Source organism: Balaenoptera physalus, assembly GCF_965194825.1.
Source record: "Balaenoptera physalus genome assembly, chromosome: 19".
In the NCBI taxonomy this organism is placed as follows: domain Eukaryota; kingdom Metazoa; phylum Chordata; class Mammalia; order Artiodactyla; family Balaenopteridae; genus Balaenoptera; species Balaenoptera physalus.
In genome coordinates, this window is record NC_138900.1 from 39263320 (window position 1) to 39286536 (window position 23217).

Genomic DNA, 23217 nt, shown 5'->3' on the forward strand with positions numbered 1-23217 from the left:
AAATGCAAATAAAAAATAACCTTATATAGTTAGGTTAATGTCACCTATTCTCATATTGAATCTTCAGAAATTACAAGCTTCTAAAAGTATAATATTTAGACTGTAGTTTTTATGTAGTCAGAATCAAATGTTAAAAGTTGCTATTAAACACAAAGTCATTCCAGGAAACAGGCTGCCTAAAGTTTGAACACTTAGAAAGTAGTGGTTCTCTCAAAATATAACTCAGAGTATAACACTTTGAATTCAAGATGGTGGAATATTGTACCTTAATAAGGACAGATTTATTAACAGTAGCCCCTTTCTTATGGTGACAGGACAAGTTTGGTATATGATATTTTATAACTATTGTGGCTTGGATTGAATTTGGATAGTTGGATAGTGTGGTTTAAAATTTATGGGGGGGCTTCCCTGGTGGCGCAGTGGTTGAGAATCTGCCTGCCAATGCAGGGGACACAGGTTCAAGCCCTGGTGTGGGACGATCCCACATGCCACGGAGCAGCTAGGCCCGTGAGCCACAACTACTGAGCCTGCGTGTCTGGAGCCTGTGTTCCGCAACAAGAGAGGCCGCGATAATGAGAGGCCCACGCACTGCGATGAAGAGCGGCCCCCACTTGCCGCAACTGGAAAGAGCCCTCGCACAGAAACGAAGACCCAACACAGCCATAAATAAATAAATAAATAAGATAAAATTAAAAAAAAAAAAAAAAGAATTTACCAAGTTTAAATTAAAAAAAAAAATTTATGGGGGCTCATAAAGTAGAACAGTTACTTCTGTGGAAAATCACTATCCTTTTTTCCATATAAAACTTTAGTTATCAATAAAGTTGAAAGTTTAGCATTTTAATCAAATGGCTGCAGGTAGAGAACCAAAGGGAACTGAAAGTTTAATCATATAGATCTCATAAAAAAGCGTGTGTGTGTGTGCACGCTCGTCCTCCCCAGTAAAAGCCAAACTGTTGTGTTCATCACAGGCCCTTTAATAGGATGTTTCTAAAAATTACAAATTGGATAGTAATAACGTTGAGCTGAGCGATCTTTTGTTTTCTAACTAATAAACTTTTAGAATTAGAATATTAGGTATGAAAGAGACCTTGAATATATTTTAGTCCTTTTCTTTTGAAAGTTTGTAAGATTCAACAAATATTTGCTGAATACCTACTCTGCATCAGGCACTAGTACAGGCCCTTGGGGATACAATGAGGAATAAGACCCCCAAGGTAGCACTTTTCTTTGGTAGTGCTTTTCTTTCTTTTTTTTTAAACAGCCTTATTGAGCTATACTTTACATATTTCACCATATAAATATACAATTAATTAAAGATTTTTAGTATATTCAGAGTTGTGCCACAGTCACCACAATTTTAGAACACTTTCGTCACCTCAAAAGGAAATCCATGTTTAGCTTTTATTATACTTCAGTTCCCTCATCTCCCTAAGGAACCATTAATCTACTTTCTCTGTCTACCTATGTTTTTGCTTGCGCTGGACATTTCGAATAAATGGAATCACAGTATGCGGCCATTTGTGTGGCTGCTGTCACTTAGCATGTTGTCAAGGTTTGTCCATGTTGCAGCATGTATCAGTACTTAATTCATTTTCATGGCTGAATACTATTCCATTGTAGGGGGTATCACTTAGGTATCCATTCATCGCTTGAGGGACATTAGGGTTGTTTCTACCTTTGGCTATTAAGCATAACGTTGCTATTGACATTTCTGTGCACATTTTGTGCGGTGGTGTGTTTTCATTTCTCTTGGTTATTTACCTAGGAGTGGAATTGCAAGGTCAAATGGTCACTCTTAGGTTTAAACTTTTTGAGGAGCTGACAGACCACTTTCCAAAATAGTTGCACCATTTTACATTCCTACCTGGTGTATGAGGGAACACATTTTTATTTCCTGCTAAATCAGATTCGTTTTAGACTCTGCTGGAGGTTACGAGTAAACAGCAGAAACTTTATTTGCGAGGAATTTAAGACCGTTGGTTAATTTTCCTTCTGTGGGGTCAGGGCCTCTATTATTCCCTAAGCACCATCTCCTCTTTCAGCCACCTAGGAAGCTCCTAGGCCCGCAGGGGGTGCTCCGGGGTAACCTGCTTAAGGGGGAGTTCAAGGAAACAAGGGAAGGGACAAGTGGCCGGACGCCCGGTGGTGGGGGTACCCACGTCCCGCGGATCGGCCACGCGGCCAGGGCTCGACCGCTCGTCAGCGCCGTCGGGCCTGAGTGACGCTTGGGCTCGGCCCCGGTCGGGTGCCCTGTGCGTCCGCGGGCCAGGCCGAGCTGGGGTGTCGGCGGAGGATAATGCTGGGTTCTGGGCCCCAGGGCCTGCGGCCTGGGCCTTCGCCAGCCAGGCGGCGGCGCGACCGATAGGGGCGGGGGACGGAGGCCGCGCCCCCGCGCCCGTCCCGCCCGCTCCCTGCTGGGGGCGGCGGTCCGCCCCTAGCCAGCCGAGGCTCTTCCGCGCCGGCAGGGGCAGCAGCGGGAGCGGCGCGGGGCGGAGCGGCGCGAGCGGCCAGGAGCGGCCCGGCCCGGCCAGGCGGCGGCGGCAGCGGCGACGGCGGCAGCAGCGACGGCAACGGCGACGCCAGAGCCCGTGGGCGCCGTTCGCGAGGCCGCCGCGGCCCGGCCGCAGCGCGGGGAGGCCTGGGGGCTGGAAGCCGCCGCTGCCGCCATGCCGCTGCTCTTCCTCGAGCGCTTCCCCTGGCCCAGCCTCCGCACCTACACGGGCCTCAGCGGCCTGGCTCTGCTCGGCACCATCGTCAGCGCCTACCGCGCTCTCAGCCAGCCCGAGGCCAGGCCCGGGCCTGGGCCCGCCGAGGCGGAGCCGGTAACGGCCCCGGTGCAGCCAGACCCGGCCGCGCTTGTCCGGCCGAGCACCGGAGGACCCCGGGCCCGCGACGTGGCCCAGTACCTGCTCTCGGACAGCCTATTCGTGTGGGTGAGCGAGGCTGCCGGGCCCGCCGAGGAGGAGCGGAGAGGAGCCGGGCGGGGGACTGTGGGGACCGCCATGTCATCCATTATCTGTGGGGGGCGTGGCTGGGGCCGGGGTCCCCTCCCCCCGGGACCCCCGAGAGCGAGGCCCGGGGGGCGGGGCCCCGCCCGCGTGCGCGCCACCGAAAGACCCGGTGAGGGGTTGGGGGGGTGGCTTTGGGGTCGTGAGGAGGGGCGGGTCCCGAGGGCAGGGTCGCCTTTGAGGGCCTGAGGAAGGGACTCTGGGACGCGGTTGGGGAGGCGCAGGGGGCGGGGCGCAAGGGGACGCGGCCGGCCGGGGAGGGTCAGGGCTGGGGGGGGAGGGGGGAGGTGCTGGGGTGGGTTGTGGGGAGAAGTAAACGATGGCGGAGCAGAGTTGGGGTTCTCAGGGACCACCGGGAAGGAAACAAGGAGCCCTCAAAGAGCGGGTTGACCTGGGAGGCTGGGACCGGCCAGTCAGTTACCCCGGCTATTTTATTAAACTGTGGAGGGAAGTTGGAAGGCTTTTCGGACTCTGTCAGATCCGGAAATGTTAACAGGTTTCCCATGAAGAGAGGGAAGAGACAATTCGGATGTTGAGCATAGGAGAGTTTTAGGCATCTGGGTGTGTTCGGACATTCCTGTTTGGAGAGAGGCCTTTTTTTTTTTTTTTTTCTGTTTATTATGTGATTGTCCTCTTTGGGTAGAACAAACACACAAACTGTGCTTCCTTTCCTGCTGCTTTTACCTGGTGATTCATGAAAGTTTCCTTTGATGTCTGAAGGCAGCCAAAACATTCGGAGTCAAGAGGTGTCTCTCCATTTGAACTCAGGATTTCTCCTTTTAGTGATCCATTTTAAAACACGGTTTCCAGTTTGTCTGCCAGTGTAAGATAAGCAGCATTTACAAGGCATAAATGCTGGTTTCACTTACTAGAACAGATAATTTCAGGCGGGTAGATCAACAGTATTTTGGCTTAAGAGCTTGGCTTCTACCTTGGCCTTTGAATGCCTCACGGAAACCCCACGGCGATCAGAAAAGTTGTTCCAGGACTGAAGTCTGTCCCTTGGATTTGCTGTTGTGTCTTGGGTCCAGAGTCTTGTCTCCTCCTGTAAATTCCCGTTTCGGGGTGAGAGCCGGCTGTAACTGACTGGGATTAATATTCCAAGTATACAGAATGATACACAACTCATTTGCTATAATTAACCCGGCTGTGCTTCATCAGGAAGCAGTGGGATTTATGAACTCTGTGGGTGTGGATCAAGTCTCTTGGTCCTTCTGATGAAGAGATGAGTAGAAGGCAGTGAAGTGTGAAGTTCCATTCCTCCACTGCTGTGTAAAGCTGAACCTTACAGTACAGAAGAAGGGAGAAGAGAAAGAATTCAGCCGCACGTCTCTTGTTTAATTTCTATTAAACATAGATTTAAAATATCTATTTTTGCATTTCAGTTGGCAGGTAAACTGTGATGTGAAGAGTGATTTTGCCAGATGTTGAGATTATAATGTAGTCTTTTATATATATATATAAGTATAAGGTACAAATAAGCCTTTGAAATGGAACTGCTATAGTATTTAACAACTACTAGTATTGTTTAATGATCTCCCTGCCCCCTCCCCAGAGTTTCTTTTTACAAAACTCATGTTCAAATTCCAAGGTTAACACCTCTTCATAAAACATTACATAAAGCCTGTTGATTTTCTGTGAAAATTATTACTTTTAAGAAAATTTCCTTTTCTTCCCAGCTTTTTCAACAGAGGTCTTGCCTCATGCGAGTTTGTAATTTCTTCCTATCTGCTGATGATTTTTTTCCTTTCTCAGTTGATCTTGCTGTTTTTCTTCCATCTTTCCTCTGTGGTTTTCACACTTATCTTGGTCTTCCTTGGTTCCTCAGACCCTCCATGTATGCATTGTCAGTTTTCCTCATCACTCATTACTTAAGTTTCTGCTTTAGTAGACGAGTGGGATTCAGAATCTCAAATGCCTTCCTCCGAGGCCTGACAGATCGCATTATTAGGTGAATATATGGCGGGGCCTTTGTCAGAATGGATCCTTTCTTGCCCTGCCCAAGGACACTCAGATTAAATTTTTTAAAAACCAAGCAAGGGACTTCCCTAGTGGCGCAGTGGATAAGACTCCACGCTCCCAGTGCAGGGGGTTCGATCCCTGGTCGGAGAACTAGATCCCACATGTGTGCCGCAACTAAGAGTTCACCTGCCACAACTAAGGAGCCCAACTAAGGAGCCCGCCTGCTGCAGCTAGGACCCGGTGCAACCAAATAAATAAATATTTTTAAAAAAAGGGCAAGACAAAACAATCAATTGATCTTTCTGCCAATTTGCAAATCCTGCTAGATATTATTTTGCATATTGGAATCTCTAAAACTTATCTTTGTAGGGCACAGTTTAGATGAATATAGATACTCATATAATGTCTTCATTTTGATTAATGTCCTAGGTGATTTTAGGCGTGTTAAATGGTTGAGAAACTGATGAGGGAGAGGATAGGGTATGGGGTGAAGGTCAGATGATGTAAACCTTGCATGCTCTGTTAAGGAGTGTGAACATTATTTCATGGGCCAGAGGGTTTAAGTGGAAGAGGAGGGGAGGAGGGGCTGTCATGATGAGATGATCTTTTCAGGGGCAGACCTATAGCCGCAGTGGGGAAGATGGATTTATGTAGACTGGGAAGAGGCCAGATGTAGTGACCTAGGACTCCAGTCCCCAAGGAAAGTTCTCCAGGTGGCCCTCTGGCACTGACATTGAGAACAGGTGTGAGGGGAGGTTCCCAGGGTTGTTGCACTAACAGATATCCAGGTTTGACATGATTATTTGTTTCTTCATGTCTTTCTAGAACTTTCATTCCAGATTAGGTTTTATTTTGTTACTCATATCTAGGGTAATTTTACATTGTTCAGATGTCACTTCCATTAAAGTACCTCCTGATCAGTTTCCATCGTTTTGAATTGTTCAGGTGTTTTTGGCTTTTCAACTTCATTAATCTTACTCATTAGTTTCATTACTTTCTCCTGGTTTTTTTTCAGTTCTGTTCTGGTTTTTTCTTTTTCTTTTTTATGTATTTGCTTTTAAAACTGTAAGAGGTGGACATGGTAAAATGGAGAAATAGACATGTGAAACAAGTTATGAGGTTCTGATGACTTAATTATATGCAAATGAAGTAGTTTAAATAGAAGTGTCAAGGGAAAAAGTCACCAAAAACGAAAATGGATAAAAGCGAACTGACCATTGAGAGCAGGGTTTGGCAAACCGTGTTGGCCTGTTTGGCCTATTAGCTAATAATGTTTTTTTACATTTTTAAAGTTTTTTTTTTTTTTCCGAAAGGAAGACTATGTGATTGAGAGCGTGTGGCCTACAGAGTCTAAAAATATTTACTGTCTGATAGCCCATTAGAGAAAAAGTTTCTGACTACTGCTTCAAAGAGCCCATCTTCACAAATTATACAACTTGAGAACTGAAAGTAATTTACTAGGTTTGAGTCTTTATGAGATGAATATTCCAAAGAAGATTAGAGAAAAATGTTAGCTCCAGAAATGTTGGGGCAGCTGAAGAAAAAGACTAAACTTGTAAATAATAGGATATAAGCCTAGATAAACAACTTAAAAATATAGGAAAAATCTTTATAGTTGGGGGGAAGGAGATTGCTATTTGATTGCTTGCTAGATGTATGCTGCATGCTTTGTATACGTAGTCTCATTTATTTCCCTAATGTTGTGCAAAGAGGAACACGAGCATCAGTATAATAAGGGGAGTTTGCATTACTGGCATTTTATACTTGTCACTGGGCGCCTACAGAAAAGTAACATTCCAGTTGTCCTTAAAGGAGGAGACTGATAAAAGGTGTGTTTTTTGTGGGGGGAGGAGGTAGTTAGTGCTGGTGTTAAGTAGAAGACTAAGAAATACCCAGATTGATCAAGTCGACGCAGTTCACATCTACATATTATACAAATATATATGGTATGTATACATATTCTTTCTTTTTCATACATAGAAGGTAGCGTAGTAATCACATTTCTACACTTTGCTTTTTTTTCAGTGAGCAAGTTATCTTGAAGGTTCTGTGTAATGCTAGTAAATGCAGAACTGCTGACTTAGTTTTCCTGGCTTCATTGTATTCTGTTGAATGGCTGTTTTACGGCTTATTGAACTAACCTCCCTGATGGACATTTAATTGGTTTTCATTTTTCTGCTATTATAAACAGTGCTCCAGTGAACCCATTGTACTTAGATTTACTTACATTTAAGTTTGGATTCTGCCCACAAAGAAAGATTAGTTAGCTGTGTATAGCAGAATGAGGTTAGTACTTTTACTGTGGTCTGCAAGGATAAAGTGAGGTGAGAAAGTTTGTCCCAATTCCGTTGGTTTAAATATGGGCTGAAGTGTTGTTTCTGTAAGGATATCACTGGTGACCTAGTGGGATCTGATTTGGAATTTTATATTATTTTAATTTTTATTTTATAATGGAGTATAATTGATTTACAGTGTTGTGTTAGTTTCACGTGTACGGCTAAGTGATTCAGTTATACAAATACATATAGCCATTCTTTTTCAGATTCTTTTCCCATATAGGTTATTACAGAATATTGAGTAGAGTTCCCTGTGTTATACAATAGGTCCTTGTTGATTATCTATTTTATATGTAGTAACATGTATATGGTAATCCTGGGATTTGCTTTTAAATGAGGAATGGTACAATTATGTTTCTGTATCTGCAATTTTTCAAGCCTTTGTCAATTTTAAAATTGAGAATTTATTATATCTTTATTGGAATGATGATATTTGTGAAATTAAGACATTTTTCTGTAAGTAGAATAGAATAAATAGTTAATAATTATTGAGGTGTTTTTAAAAACACTTCATTCATGATCTTAAAATAACTTAGTTGCTTCCAATCCTGTATAGCTTTCACTTTCATAAAGTTCACAAAAGATTATCTCTTTCCTTTTACATAAAATCCCTTTCTCATATCAGTTTACTTTGTCAAGCCCTTTTTCCCTTCTTAGCTGTGCTAATTTTTAAATCTTCCATTTATATTACAATAAGAAATGTTTATCTACTGGTGATGGAATTATGAGGGAATTCCACTTTTTTTTTTTTGGTAAATCAAAGATACAAAATTTTTATACCTCATTTTTGAACTTAGAAAAACTTAAGAAAAGTTTTACTTGAGAAGTAATACTTTATTTCTTACTTTGTAACCCAAGGTGTATGAGAATGCTGTTTAGGGTAGAGAAATGATTAAGCGACCCTAAATTTGATTTCTCCTCTGTTGTTCTCAAAGCAGCTGGCTTGGTCTGTTAGATGCTTACCAAGTTCTGTGTCTTGCAGATCCTAAAAGCTCTTTGAGCGCAGGGTTCAGATCACCCTCATTTCTCTTAATGTCCCACATGCCTTGAGCAAGTAGGTGCTAAATGTGTTGAATTTATTTCTTTACTTTGTAAGCCTACCTGCAAAAACAGGAAGAATTTTAAAAAATTGTTTTGTAATTAGGCTGGGGATGTTTGGCTGATTTTAAAAATCCTCTTCAGCTGGAGGATATGGCATGAAGGATTGGGGTTGTAGTTTTGTCTTATGACATTTTTTCTTAATTAACATGATTGGGGTTCCCATGAACTGGTTTAGAGCACAATGAAGATGAGCCTTTTAAACCTCTATTTCATCTCCTTAAAATTTAGTATTCTACACTATTTGTTGGGATGTTTTGAATAGGGCTGCTCCACAGGGAGTCATGTTAGGGAGGTGGGATGTTTTGGATAACTAATTTGGGTTTTTTCCTGGCTATTTGAAGGATTTAATTACCAGAAGAGTTTCATTTTTCAGCACTATTTTTGTTTCAGTTCTTTGAAAGTACATCACATACTTCCTTGCCCCATTAGACAGGCAGAATGTAACTAAACATAATTTAATCTTTTGTAATGAATCAGGGCTACCATTCATTGTATGTAATGCGTCAGGGCTACCAAAGGGCTGGATGGTGTGAAGCACTAAGGGGAACCTGAAGAGATCTTAGGGAGTTTGCTTTCTTATCTTACTGTCTTCCGTCACCTTCCTTTTATTTACTTATTCTTAAAATATCATTTGCTTCTTTTAAAAGTAGAGGGAAGAATGACCTGGAAAGAGGAATATGGCCACCTTCCTGTAAACTTAGTGAATCAATGATTGAAGCAGCCTTTACATTGTTGGTGTTTGTTTTCATTTGCTCTTAATAAAAGTCCTCTTTACCATCTTCATCAAGGTCTTTTTGGCTTTTTCAGGTTCTGTGGTTTTAGAAATCATTTGGGCATCAGTAATGTGATGTGGCACACTAACCTCTGTGTCAGGGGCAGCCCACGTTTTCATTTTGTAAGCATTACATTTGTTGTTTAGGTGTAAGGAGATCCCTCTCTTAATTACTAAGAAAGTTTTCCACTTGCTGGTGAAGAAGGCTTTGGATTGTCATTGGTGTCTCATGGTTGCCTTTCGGTTCTCAGCTCTTCCTGCTTTCTTGATTCCACTCCCCTCGAATGCCCCAGAACCTTTACTTTAAGGCCAACACCAACCACAGATATCTTTTGTCCCATTGCAATACATTTGAAAATGTGTATGTTTTTGATTCTCAGTTCTTCATGATCTTGTGACTTTTTTGTGACCATCCACACTCTTCTCCACATGTCCTGTTTTTCTGACAGGGCAGGGCAGGGTGTTTGGGTGCTGGACTTCACTGTTCATGAGAACTGCATTTTCTGGAAAAGTTTTCTTCTAGGCTGTCAAAATCTTAATGTAGGAAGTGATGTACCTAGGAGATACTTATGGTTTTTTAAGGTGCATCCAGTACAAAGTTTACACAAAATTCAGTTAAGACTGAAGGGGAAGGTGGCCTTCTGGAGGGTACATGTTGGGACAGGGCTCTGTGAATTAACTGCTGAGCTGGTGCCTCTCCTCCCCACTCCTCATCTGTACCCTGCCACCCATAAAAATGTGCCCCTTCAAATATTACTTATCTTGTACTGGTAGAAAACTGGAAAGGCTCAGTCATTAGAAATGTTGGCTGAATTCCTAATATAAAATTTTTAGAGCTGCTTTTATTTTTCAACAGAAGGAAATAAACTTCCTTTCTTTGGTTTGTGTACAGGTTCTAGTAAATACTGCTTGCTGTGTTTTGATGTTGGTGGCTAAGCTAATCCAGTGTATCGTGTTTGGCCCTCTTCGAGTGAGCGAAAGACAGGTAAGTCCAGATAGCAAGGATGCATTCTTGTGACCAGATTAAAGAAAAAATTTTTTGGTATAATTTCAAACTTACAGAAAAGTTGTACAAATAATATGAAGAACTGCTATATAGGCTTCATCCAGATTCAGAGTTATTAACATTTTTCCCCATTTGCTCTAACAGTTGCCTTTTATTTATATATACATATTTTTTGTGATCCTTTTGAGAGTAAACTGGGGACATCATACCCCTTTAACCTCAAGTACTTTAGTCTGTTTCCTAAGAGCAAGGACATTTTCTTATGTAACCATAGCACAGTGATCAAAATCAGGGAATTCAGCATTGATGAAATACTTCATGTAATCCACAATCCGTATTTAATGTATCCAAGTTGTCCCAATATTGTTCTTTGTAGCTATTTCCCCATGACTTTTATGAGGTAATTTTAAAAGAAGCTCAGACTTGTTTTAGTTTGAGTAATCGTATATATCATTCTTTAGAATATGGGTTCTTTTCCAAAGGAATTTACTGAGAGATTTTTGTTTTTCCCTTTGGAAAAGTGTATTAAGATTCATCATTCTACAAGCAGCGTTCAGGTGAGATAGTCTGACATTTGAACATTACTCTCAGAATGCATGTATGAGCAGGAGGTGCTTTCATTAAAGAATTAGTGCCACAAGCATACTGTACAGATTGGCAGTTCCCCAAGGATTTTAGTGGATGGAGTGTAGAATAGTGTGTTTTAAAGTAAGAATTTAGAACTGGCCTTTAAAACAATAACATACGAACAGAACTATATTGTACTTTATCTTCTCCCAGTGGTACAACACAGGAACCTACTACATTAAAAGTACAACAGTGGCCTCACCCCTTACGTGTCCTTTTCAACCCAAATCTCTTGTTATTAAATCAGCTGAGGTCCTAGTTTAGAGTTGAAATGCATTTACTGTGTGATTGAGCCCTTGGATGCTGTTAAGAGCAGGACTGTTTGTTTTCCCAGAAATTTTTCATTAGTGAGTATTCAGTACTTTCTCCAAAATTATCGACTCCAGAGGTCTCCCAGATGGGATCAGTAGAACATAGAGGGTTTTTTGGTAGGATACAGAAGCTTTTCTTTGATGCTTCTTTTGTTTTCAAGAAAAACTTTTGACTTGTGGGCCAGAAATTGGTCAGGCCAGGAAAGCAACCTAATTGCTGGTGGATTGATCTGGCACCAGTGGGCCTTACATACTGCTTTCTTTTCCCTAAAATGTTAAATATCAGTTCAAAATTTACAGAAAACATAACCTTGGAGTATTACAGAGATTTTTCAAATACCTGGAGGTAATCGTAATGGACACATTTGTCACTCAACTCTACTTTCAGTTTTTTCAGTATAGATCACGTCTTTCATGTTGTTCAGTGATGACAGTTTTTGACCAGTGTCATCCAGTAGCATTTATTAAGCGCCGTTTTGAGTTAGAATGCTACAGAATTGACATGGGTTTACTCTCTGGGTGCTTAAACTTCAAGAAATAGAGTAATGCTAGAGGCAAAGACATTGACTACCTAAAATTGGACAAATATTCAACCGTTAAGTGGCGGTGTAGAACAAGGAATTTTTTAAGTGCACTTAATGCCTACTATGGCACTTGTCTAAGCACCGTACATATATTAACTTACTGAGTTACCCCAACGATTTTATGAGATACATGCTGTTGTTATAAGACCCGTCTTATAGATGGGGAAACCAAAGCCTGGGGATTGTAAGTAACTTGCCCAAAGCCACACAGCAAATAGATGGTGGAGTGAAGGTTCAGAACCAGGACACAAAATGTTCTAGGTTCACTTCATGCTTTCCTGCCCCAGATCTGGAAACAGACATTCACCAAGGATTCCTAGTTTGTTTTATTCTATGAACAAAGAGTGTACAGTCAGAGTACAGTGTTTTAAAGTTCTCAAAATAACTCTTATCTTTAGATAGTCACATTATCAATTTGTTCCACACATAGGTTCAATTATTTCTGTTTTTATTTAGTTTTGCTTTTCTTTCTAAGTTTTTGAATTTGTGAAACATTTACATGGTTCAAAACTATACATAAAAGTATACTTAGGAGCCATATTTTCATCCTTATCCTCTGCACTCAGTTGCCACCACTCCCACAGGTGGCTTGAGGTATCTTTTAATATCTGTTGGCTAGACGCCCCTCATTGCCCTTTTTTTCAGGATAGTAAAGATTTTTAAAACTGGACATCCTCAGTGTAAGAAAGGGTACAGTGAAGCAGGTATACTTCTGTGGGACTGTACATTTATATAAACTTCTTTGGAAATCAGAGGGATGTTACTTATTAGAAACCATAACAATATCCGTAAGCTTTGATTCTATAATGCTGAAAAATAGAAACTTGTACAAAGATATTCGTTGCAACATTTTCTGAATGGTGAAAAAAACGTTTCGGTGTCCATGTGTAACCACTAAAGTGGTCTATTCAGACAGTATTCATTGGCATTGGTAAGGTTCTCACAATATAAGTGAAATAAAAGTATACAAAAATCAATGTTTTACATTTAGGAAGAAAAATGCATAAAAATGTTAAGGCATCATTTTTGTTTTACTTTTCTTTGTACTTTTTCATAAATTATTGATTATGGCTGGCAAATGAGCATATGTTATTTTTGAATCTGAAGGATGTTTAAAAAAAAAAGGAAGAAGAATGTCCAGTCTTTTTCTTTTGTTTGTTTTAAAAATCTAGAGAGTAGAAGTATTAAAAATGATACTTGTAGCTCTCACCATTCTTTTTGATTTTGTGTTAGAAGTATATGTATTATTAATACATAAGGTACTAAACTAATATCACTCCCCTTTTAATGGCTAAAATTTCATAACTAAGGAATTCAATCCAAAATCTACAGATTACTTTCTAGGTGTCTTCCCTTTATTCTTCAGAGGGCTCTTTTTTTCTTTGCCTTCTATTGATATTTTCTTGTGGACAAGTGTTAGAAAGCTGAGAATAGACTATTTTCTCCTTAGAAGCCAGCTTTTGTTATGTTACTTTCTCCTTGAATGGGTTAGGTATAATGGTAATCACCTTTATAAATATTTTTCTTTTTAGCACCTCAAAGACAAGTTTTGGAATTTCATTTTCTACAAGTTCATTTTCATTTTTGGTGTGCTGAATGTCCAGACAGTGGAAGAAGTGGTCATGTGGTGCCTCTGGTTTGCTGGACTGGTATTTCTGCATCTGATGGTTCAGCTCTGCAAGGACCGGTTTGAATATGTGAGTTTTTAGCCAAGCTCTTTTCCTGCTTAGGCACACATTTGCCAGGTCTGAATTGTGTAATATGAATGAGCCATGACACGCATGTGCAGGATAGCTCTCCCAGGGAAGGCTCCTGGATCAGGTACCTCCTACCTGTTTCTTGAGGAACTTTCTGCAGCAGCCAAGGAATGCAGGAGCAGTGTCCCCTAGGGAGGTTTCCTTCCCCTCCCCAGTAATGTTGCATTACAGCCCACGTGAGGTCAAATCACCTACACAAACTGTTTTTGATCACAGCGCAAGGAAACCTTAATATATAAACTGAAAAAAAGCTGGTCTCTTCCAGATGTTTTCTGTTCTAATCTCCTTCCATTTTCCCCCTTCTTACTCTGGTTCTTGGAGCCCTTCTTTCTGACTAGCTTACGTTGTTTCCACCCTGGGCCAGGACTGAATTAGCTGTCTTGGCTTCCCTGGTCCCTGGAGAAGTGAACCTTTTCTGTCTGGGTACAAGATCTGCCTCTTGGCTTCAGAGTTGTGTGGGTGAATCTTCATTTGTTAGTAGTCCCGAACTAATCTCGTGGATCCCCAGTAAATGGACGCCTACAATCCTGCCCCTCCGTTAAACCCACTCCACAGCCCTGCTTGCCCCTTTCTTTACCCAGTCCTCACGGACCATGGTGGTCCTTGCATGTCTGTGTGAGTTAATCTCAGTTCCAAAGCCTTTAGCTGTTTCATAATTCAACCCCCATCCCAGGACATGGACAGGCGCTTCTAACCTCCCCGACTGGTTTGGTATCTACACCTTCCTGCTCAGGAGTCACAGCTTCAGGCCTTCCTTTCCAAGCTGTATACTGTTACCATAGCATTATGATAGTAGTCAGTCTGCACCTGGATTACACTTCAGTTGTCCTAGCCGTGAACGGGCTAGGAATGTCCTCTCAAGTGAATTTGAGGGATTAGGGCTAGAACAAGATTGTGAAAGAACACAACAGAATGTGGTGCTGCCCTATTGAAGTTGAGTCCTGTTGAAGCTAGAAGAGAGAATTACATTCCTTTGGCAAATTGTTTCTAGAGGCTTATAATCCCACTGGTAGGAGGATCCTTGAGAATTTGAGATGCAAATATAATGTATATTGTTATATTCCGTAAATTAAATGATAAAGATCTCAAAATATCAGCTCATACTCATATTTAGGTTGGTTGGAGAATTTTGACCGTCTGGTAATGGGATACTTTTCTGTGCTTCCATTTGGCCGTGCGGCTACGCACAGACCTCCAAGCAAAGACACCAAGGTTAATCTTGAGTTTAATTAACACTGCCATGCTTAGTCAGGTTTAATTAACACTGCCATGCTGAAGAATGAGCTTCCTTCTCCTGTTTTGCATTTTTAGCTTTCCTTTTCTCCCACCACACCGATGAGTAGCCATGGTCGAGTTCTGTCTCTACTGATTGCTATGCTGCTTTCCTGCTGTGGATTAGCAGTTGTCTGTTGTGTCACAGGCTACACCCATGGGATGCACACATTGGCTTTCATGGCTGCAGAGGTAAGATGCAGAGACGGGCTTTTGCTCTGATTATGTTCCTATGTGTTTTCAAGGAAGCTAGAGGATTACTGACAGATTATTTTCACCCATGATGGATATCTGGTCTTCATTTTAACAAGCATTTTTTGAGTTCCTTTGTTTGAGGTTGGGTATTGGTACTGATTGCTTTTACATATGTTATTTCACGTAATCCTTGCTACAACATAATAAAAAGTACAGTTGACCCTTGAACAACGTGAGTTTGAACTGTGTGGGTCCACTTATACATGGATATTTTTCAGTAGTAAATTCTACAGTACTACATGGTCCCTGGTTGGTTGAATCCACAGATGCAAAGGAACTGGATACGGAGGCCCGACTATAAATTATATGGGGATGAACTCCCATATGGCCCAAGGGTCAACTGTAATTATTTTTGCCGACATTTATATAGTGCTTACTATATGCTGGGGATTGTTCTAAATACCTTACATATATTGACTAATTTTATTACTCCTGTATATTAATGGGGAAATGGACATGGAGGGTGAAGTGAATTGCTTAAAGTTCCAAAGTGGCAAAAGTAGCACAATCCAAGTTCTGTGACTTCCAAGTGGGAAGGGTTTTCTCCTTAAAATATTGTAAACAATGATTGGTAACAATTAGTAGGGAAATATCCTGTAATTGGTTATTTTAGATAGACCATAAATTAAGATTTTATAGAATAATACAATATATATGCAAACAGTTCATTGTTTTGAAAGAATAATCTGAGATATTCATGTATATTTTAAAATTTACTTTTAAACCCTTTCTGAAAATACTAATTTCTGTTCAATAGAAATCAAATTTTTTGTATGTTCTTTATATTCAGTGGCTATATTTGCTTTTTTCCTCAGGCCAAAGGCAAAATACTTTTATCTTGTTCATAATTGCTATTATTAATGGAAAAAATGAAATAATAGATATCTAATATCAATATCAGTAGATAGCTAATATCAAAACACTAAGTTTGAACTACTAATTGGGAATTGTTAGAATAGGGTTAAAATTTATTTTGCTTAATAGCATTCATTTCAGAGTATAATATAGTAGTGTAACAAAAATAAGGAAAGAACATTTAAGTACTTAATAAAAACATTTGCAATCCTAGTTGAATACTTTCTGTATGTGAAAGGTATACAAATGTAAAAAAAATGTTTAAAATTTTATTTACTCTGACATTAATTAGTTTGCTTTAGATATATTTTACTGTAAATCACCATTTGAATGATACTGGGTTTTCCTTTTTTGTTTCTCTAACTTTTAATTAGTATTAGGCCAAAGTTTGAAAAAAGGTATACCTAAAATTAAAGACATTTAAAATAGGTCTGTTGGGTCATAGGGCATATTTTTATTTTAGCTCATTAATTTTTTTAAGATAATTTATGTTACAGATTTGATATTTTTAACTAAATCATATTTTTATGTATATAGTGTTTCTCTTCTATGTAAAATATTTTCCGTTTGTAAACGGGAGTTTCCTGATCTCAAACGTAAAGAATGTTAACAGTTTTATTCTGCTAGATTAAGAAGAAATTTTTCTTAGTATCAGTTTCTTTAATACAGAATACTATGAGGGTCTTATTTTGTTATTGATTTCCTTCATCTGTTTTCTTCTGTGTGGGTGAAGGGGGAGCAGAAAGCATTATATAGAGAGCAGGGATTCATATCTAGGATAGTAGTACCTAAGCTGTACCTTGGGTATAGGGTCACCAAGTATTCAGACACCCTCTTAGGATAATCAATAATGGTGACTTAATGCAGTATAAAATATAAGTGATTGTCAAACTCAATGACCTCAAGATTGTAGAAGGCATGCCCAGGAGATGGACAGGTGTAATTGGTTGCCACCTATTACCAGGAAAAGGCTCAATAAAAGTTGTTTCTAGGTCGTGAAAATATTCCATGGAAATTTGAAGCACATGAAATAAAATGGTTGGTAACTTGCTTTTTTTTTCTTTCAGTTTTAATGAGATATAATTGACATACAGCACTGTATAAGTTTAAGGTGTACAGCATAATGACTTGACTTACATTTGTTGTGAAATGATTACCACGATAAGTATCATCGCATATTCATACCCCCAAACATGTTTTTTACCCTGTGATGGAAACTCTTAGGATTTACTCTCTTCACATTTGGAATATACCATACAGCACGGTTAACTCTAGTCATCATGTTGTACATTACATCCCCAGGACTTATTTATCTTATAACTGGTACCTTGTGACTACCCTCCTCCAAGTCCCCCACCTCCAACCTGATTTTTAATTGAACTGAGAACTTTTATCACTTTGTAAAAGTAAGTTTGGTCTGAGCAATCCTAAATTTTACTAAAAAGAAAAAAATCTCTCTTTTTTTAAATAGTCTCTTCTTGTGACAGTGAGGACTGCTCATGTGATTTTACGGTGAGTAGAAATTTGGGAGGGTGGTGATGGAGGTCTACTCATACAGTTGATTTTAAGATACAACATGTAAAAAATTTATAAAAATGTGACTGTAGTATATCATGTTTAAAACAAATTCAATTGTAACAGTAAATCATTAACATGATTCTTCTCTATTCACTGCAGATATGTAATTCACCTCTGGGACCTCAACCACGAAGGAACGTGGGAAGGAAAGGGAACGTATGTCTATTACACAGATTTTGTCATGGAGCTCACTCTGTTGTCCCTGGACCTCATGCATCACATTCACATGTTGGTAAGTTTCCCAGAAGGAGCTCTAACAGACAGCTAAGTTTTTTAGAATCAGGAACCCTGTTTAGTACAGGGTTTAACAGGTGAAACATTTGTGGCTGACCCACTTAAAGACTGTAAAAACGATGCAGCTGTTCCCCTCCCTTTTTTTTTTTTTTTTTTTTTTTGGCCAACGGGTATAAAGCAGTGTGGAATGAGTTTGGTGCCCAGCTCAGGAGGTGTTTGCTGTCTAGGAGACGTAGGTGACTCTGCTGACCAAGTCAGTAGATAATTGTTTTAGCATGAAATTAAGGGAATTCCTCTCCTCATAGTTTCTGTGGCTTCTAATATTTAACAGTTACTTTGTAGGTGGTAAAGGGAATTCCCACAGTGTTAGCTACTTCATGGATTCATAAATTTTCTATCTTTATAATTAAAAACAAAGTCTTTATTCTTAATTCCTCCTACTTCATTGTTTACATTTTACTTTGGTGTGCAAGAAATCACCATGCTGAAAACCTGCTTCATTGGTTTAGCACTTCAGTGATCTGTGAATGCCGAGAATCAACATATTTGGTGGGCAATTTATTTAAATTGTAAGTCTATCAGAGTAGCATTTAAAAATTTTTGGGTTAAACACAGCGCATTTCTGTAAGTCTACTTTTTAAAAGTAACTTTCAAAACATGCTTTAAAAAAAAAAGCCCCCCCCAAACAAATATCCAGAGATAACTGTTGACATTTTGCTGTGTTTACTGCTTGTTTATATATTCAGATCCATACATTCATCAATGGAGATTGTGTATTGGGCATATAGTTTAGGCTTTTTGTAGCTAGTATATTATGTACATCTTCCTATGCTAGCAACAATTCTTCTAAATCATTTTAATACCTTTAAGATAAAACTTCCACGACATAGAGGTGCGATGATTTAATTGAAATATACCATACAGCACTGTTAAAACTATAGTCATCATGTTGTACGTTCTGTCCCCACTACGTATTTATCTTATAACTGGAAGTTTGTACCTTTTGACCACCTTCCTCCTATTCCCCCACCCCCAGCCATTGAACAACCTGCTCCCATAATAGAATATTTAGATTGTATTCAGTTGTTTGCTACTTCACATCTTTGCGTACCTTTTTTTGGTCACATATTAGTTTTTTTAAAGTACTTTTATCCTTTTTTCACTTAAATATTATTTTTCCATGTAATTAATCTTCAAAATGTTATATATAAAATATAATAATAGGATGTAATTATATTTTATAATAAATATAATGAGTATATAATGTTACATTATATGAGTTTACAGTATAATTATTCCCCTACTGGGCATTGTGTCCATTTCCTGATTTTCTGTTTTATAATTGCATAGAGGGGCATCATTTTGCATAAAGCTTTAAAATTTCTGATTAGTTCCTCAGGAAAGATTGCTGGTGATGGAATGACTAGGCCAAAGAGCATGTACATTGTTCAGGGTAGTGAGAGAGATATGTGCATTTGCTTTCTGAATGACTGCTCCAATTCACCTTCGCCCACAATTCAGAGCTTCTGTTGCATACCTCACTCTCAGCAGTAGCAAGTTCACATTCACTTTTATTGTATATTTTATTCTCTTTCCCTCTTGTTAAGTTATTTGGCAACATCTGGTTATCCATGGCCAGCTTGGTCATCTTTATGCAGCTGCGTTACCTGTTTCATGAGGTACAACGTCGAATCCGCCGGCACAAGAACTATTTGCGAGTGGTTGGAAACATGGAAGCCAGGTAAGTAAGCACAAGTTGACGTTGCTCATGTTGACTCATTTGAGATCTTTAATAATAACAGATCCCAGATTACACGAGAACCTGCTTTTGTAAACTGTTAGCGGAATGGTGAAGAGTATAGTCTCTGGAGTCAGACTGCCTGGGTTTGAATCCCCCCTTAGTTGCCGTGTGATTTTGGGCAATTTACTTACCTCTGTGTGCCTCAGTTGCTTAAGTCTAGGGATGATAGCAGAACCTTCTTCCTGGAACTGTTGGGAGGATTCAATGGGATAATGAATGTAATATTACTTAGAACAGTACTGGGTACATAGTACGTGCTCAGTAAAGATTAGGTTCTTTTATTAGGTCATTATTTTTATCATCATTATTATTAAATGGATGTTTCCTTGGACTTCTGCCCTTTTTCTTCCTTACGCATGCGTGCTCACACACACATACTCTCTCTTATACTCTTAACCTCAGTGGAGGAGGTACTCACTTGCCATCCTGAGGCTAAACCAAGCCTGAAAGTGTGAGATCAATGGGTATCCTTTTTGTGTCCAAGGGAACAGTTTGGCTCTCTGAGGGGTCTTAACTCCTCTGATTTACCCAGAAATGTTCGCTTAAGTCATCACTAACAGGAGCCATTGTTAAGACAGAGTCAGTTTCTGTGTATAGATTTCTTGCTCTTTGGTGGGCTATGAAGAGAATGCAGGTGTAATGTTTCTCGTGGGTGGAGATTTTTTACTGAACACGATTCCTCTGTAACTGTGCTGTTAAAGGTGAAGTCTCTGAAGTAAGCGGTGCTCAGTATTTGTGTGTGGAATTGACGGAGATACCTGCCAGGTGCACTTTGTTTTTTACAGGTTTGCGGTTGCAACCCCAGAGGAGCTGGCTGTCAACAACGATGACTGTGCCATCTGCTGGGACTCCATGCAGGCCGCGAGGAAACTGCCCTGTGGACATCTTTTCCACAAGTAGGAGCTTTGCAAAGGGCCGCATGGGACTGGTGTTCTGTCCAGGGGCATGTGGGTGCTTTTTGTGCCGGGGCTTAAGACCAGCCTTAGCCAAGGAGTGGGGACGTTCCCTCAGACTGGCCGTGGTGCTGGTACTGAGTGGGATGGGGAGCCTGGGTGTGTCTTCCTTAGTCCTCAGCCTCTTCCCTACACGGCAGGACTGTTCCCCACTCACAGGTTGCCATCTTAGTTTCTGGGTGTGTTAGCTCTCTTCATATTCCTTGTCCATTTAAGTTCTGAGATATAGCAGATACACCTGTAAGACTTAAAGGGGTGGGGGGATCCTTGCTTTCTAACAGCTTATTCCCTATTCTTACCTTGGTGAGAATATATATCTTGGCATTTTGCACATGCCCTAAGGCAACATAAAAAAACAAGCCAGGGAAGTGTGCTGAGATGGGGATCAGACGAGAAGCACTAAGCAGTCCAGAACTGTGGCTGTGTTATCAGGAATTAGAAGATGGGATCTTCTGCAAACCTTCACGACTGGACTAGATCTGTGTGTGGTGCAGGCTGTTCCGTTCCCAGGGAGTCCTGTTGTCTCTGTGTTGCAGTCCTCACTGCCTTACATTATTCATTTTTAGAGATCTCACAGGAACTGTGTCTGTTTAACCTAAATCATTCTGTTTATAGATTGGATGTTTTTGGTATTGATGGACCTTGAGGTATCTTTTGGCCTTTTGTATCTGTGGTCAATTTTGCATATTGAGAAAGTTATAATCTTTACATCTTTAATCTTCCTTTCCTTATTTTATATTCCCAAATAGTTTTTCTTCTCCTTTTTAATATTACAAGGGCTTTGGAGCTGGAGTGTCAGTAACTCAACACATTTATTGATTTTTTTTTTTTTTTTTTAATGTGCTGGGTGCTGTGTTGGGTTCTGGGGAATAAAATTAAAATGACAGATGTGGTCTTTGCTTTCACGAAGCTTTCAGCCTAATGGAGGAGACCGACATGAATTAACCACGCGCGTTTATGAGCATGTAATGATGAATTGAGATAAGTGCTCTAAAGAAAAGGAACGCGGTCCTTGAGAGCTTGTAACAAAGGAACCTGACTCCCACCTGGAGAAAGTGACTCCTGTTGATGAGTAGGAGTTAAGTCAGCAGAAGATGGGATCAGGTGGAAGAGCATTTGAGACAGAGGGAACATTTCTGTAGCAGGAGGGAGTGTGGCGTATCCAAGGAATTAAAGAGAACCCCTGTGGCTGGAGCTCAGGATGTCAGAGGAGGAGTGGTGTTTGCTGAGGCAGGAGAAGCAGGCATGAGCGGCCCTGCAGGGGCTTGAGGGCCACTGACGGGGTTAAAGTGGGGGCTCGGGGTCAGGGATGCAGTTGGAAAAGATCGGGACTAGTTAGTAAGGGCTGCAGTGGTTCGGGTGTGTGCTGAGAGGAGTGTGGATTGGTGTGGTGGAAGTGGAGCTGGAGGAGGGTGGACAGACGTGAGAAGGGTGAGGAAGCATGTGGTGCTAGATTGGCTGTGGGAAAACGAGGAATATGAGGCGTTGGGGATTCTCCTAGTTTTGCAGGTGTGCTACTGGATCGATAGTGGTGCTGATTGATGAGGTTGGAAGACCAGAGAATTCACACACATTTCTGAAAAAACTTTCAGGTAGTTCCTAAGGAGCTTGGAGACAGTTTGGAAGACTAACTCAAAAGAGAGTGTATTTCACCCCAGAAGAAATGGTTTCAATCACATGATTAGATTAATTTTAGGATTTAATGTTTTTGGTTGAGGCAAAATTCACATGACATACAATTAACCATCTTAAAGTATACAATTCAGTGGCATTTAGTGCAGTCACAGTGTGGTGCAGGCCACTGCTCTTCTCTAGTTTTGAAACTTTTTCATCACTCCAGAGTAGTGCCTCATACTCATTAAAATAAATCACTACCCATTCCTCCCTCCCCATGTTACCTGGCAGTCACTAATCTGCTTTCTGTCTCTATGGATTTGCCTGTGCTGGACAGTTCATGTGAAGGAAACCATATAATATGTGACTTTTTTGTGACTGGCTTCTTTTACTGAGCATAAAGTTTTCAAAGTCATCCAAGTTGTAGCATGTATCAGTACGTCATTTCTTTTTGTGGCTGAATTTAAATTTTTTTAAATAATAAACAATTTGTTTATCCATTCTTCCATTGATGGACATTTGGGTTATTTCCACTTTTTAGCTATTGCAAATAATGCTGCTATAAACATTTGTGAACGGGTATCCATTTGAGTACCTGATTTTCTTTTAGGTATATACTTAGGAGTGGAATTGCTGAGTCACAGGGTAATTCTATGTTTAACTTCTTGAAGAACCACCAGACTTAGCCACAGCAGCTGCACCATTTTATATCCCATCAGCAACGTACGAGGGTTCCAATTTCTTCACATCCTCACCAATACTTATTACTTTCTGTTTTTCTTATTATAGCCATCCTAGTTGGTGGGAAGTGGTGTTTCATTATGGTGGGTTTTTTATTTTTATTTTTTTAAAATTATTTATTTTTGGCTGCATTGGGTCTTCATTGCTGCGCGTGGGCTTTCTCTAGTTGCGGCGAGTGGGGGCTTCTCTTCGTTGTGGTGCGTGGGCTTCTCATTGCGGTGGCTTCTCTTGTTGTGGAGCACGGGCTCTAGACGCGCAGGCTTCAGTAGTTGTGGCGCATGGGCTTTGTTGCGCCGCGGCATGTGGGATCTTCCCGGACCAGGGCTCGAACCCGTGTCCCTTGCACTGGCAGGTGGATTCTTAACCACTGTGCCACCAGGGAAGCCCTATGGTGGGTTTTTTAAAATGATAATTCTCAAATGTTATGCTTTTATTGTGGTAAAAAAA

At 40.4% G+C, this 23217-nt stretch overlaps 1 protein-coding gene across 1 annotated transcript in view; it reads left to right on the forward strand.

Moving 5' to 3' along the window:
- The first annotated feature begins 2458 nt into the window (after window positions 1-2458).
- Window positions 2459-23217, forward strand: part of AMFR (autocrine motility factor receptor) — a 40300-nt gene continuing 19541 nt past the window's right edge. The window contains exons 1-8 of the mRNA XM_082437002.1: window positions 2459-2936; window positions 10075-10167; window positions 13243-13407; window positions 14779-14931; window positions 17321-17361; window positions 17527-17659; window positions 19269-19402; window positions 20248-20358. Of these exons, the coding sequence (XP_082293128.1) occupies window positions 2670-2936; window positions 10075-10167; window positions 13243-13407; window positions 14779-14931; window positions 17321-17361; window positions 17527-17659; window positions 19269-19402; window positions 20248-20358 (1097 nt within the window). The 5' untranslated portion in view covers window positions 2459-2669. The remainder of the gene's footprint in view (window positions 2937-10074; window positions 10168-13242; window positions 13408-14778; window positions 14932-17320; window positions 17362-17526; window positions 17660-19268; window positions 19403-20247; window positions 20359-23217) is intronic.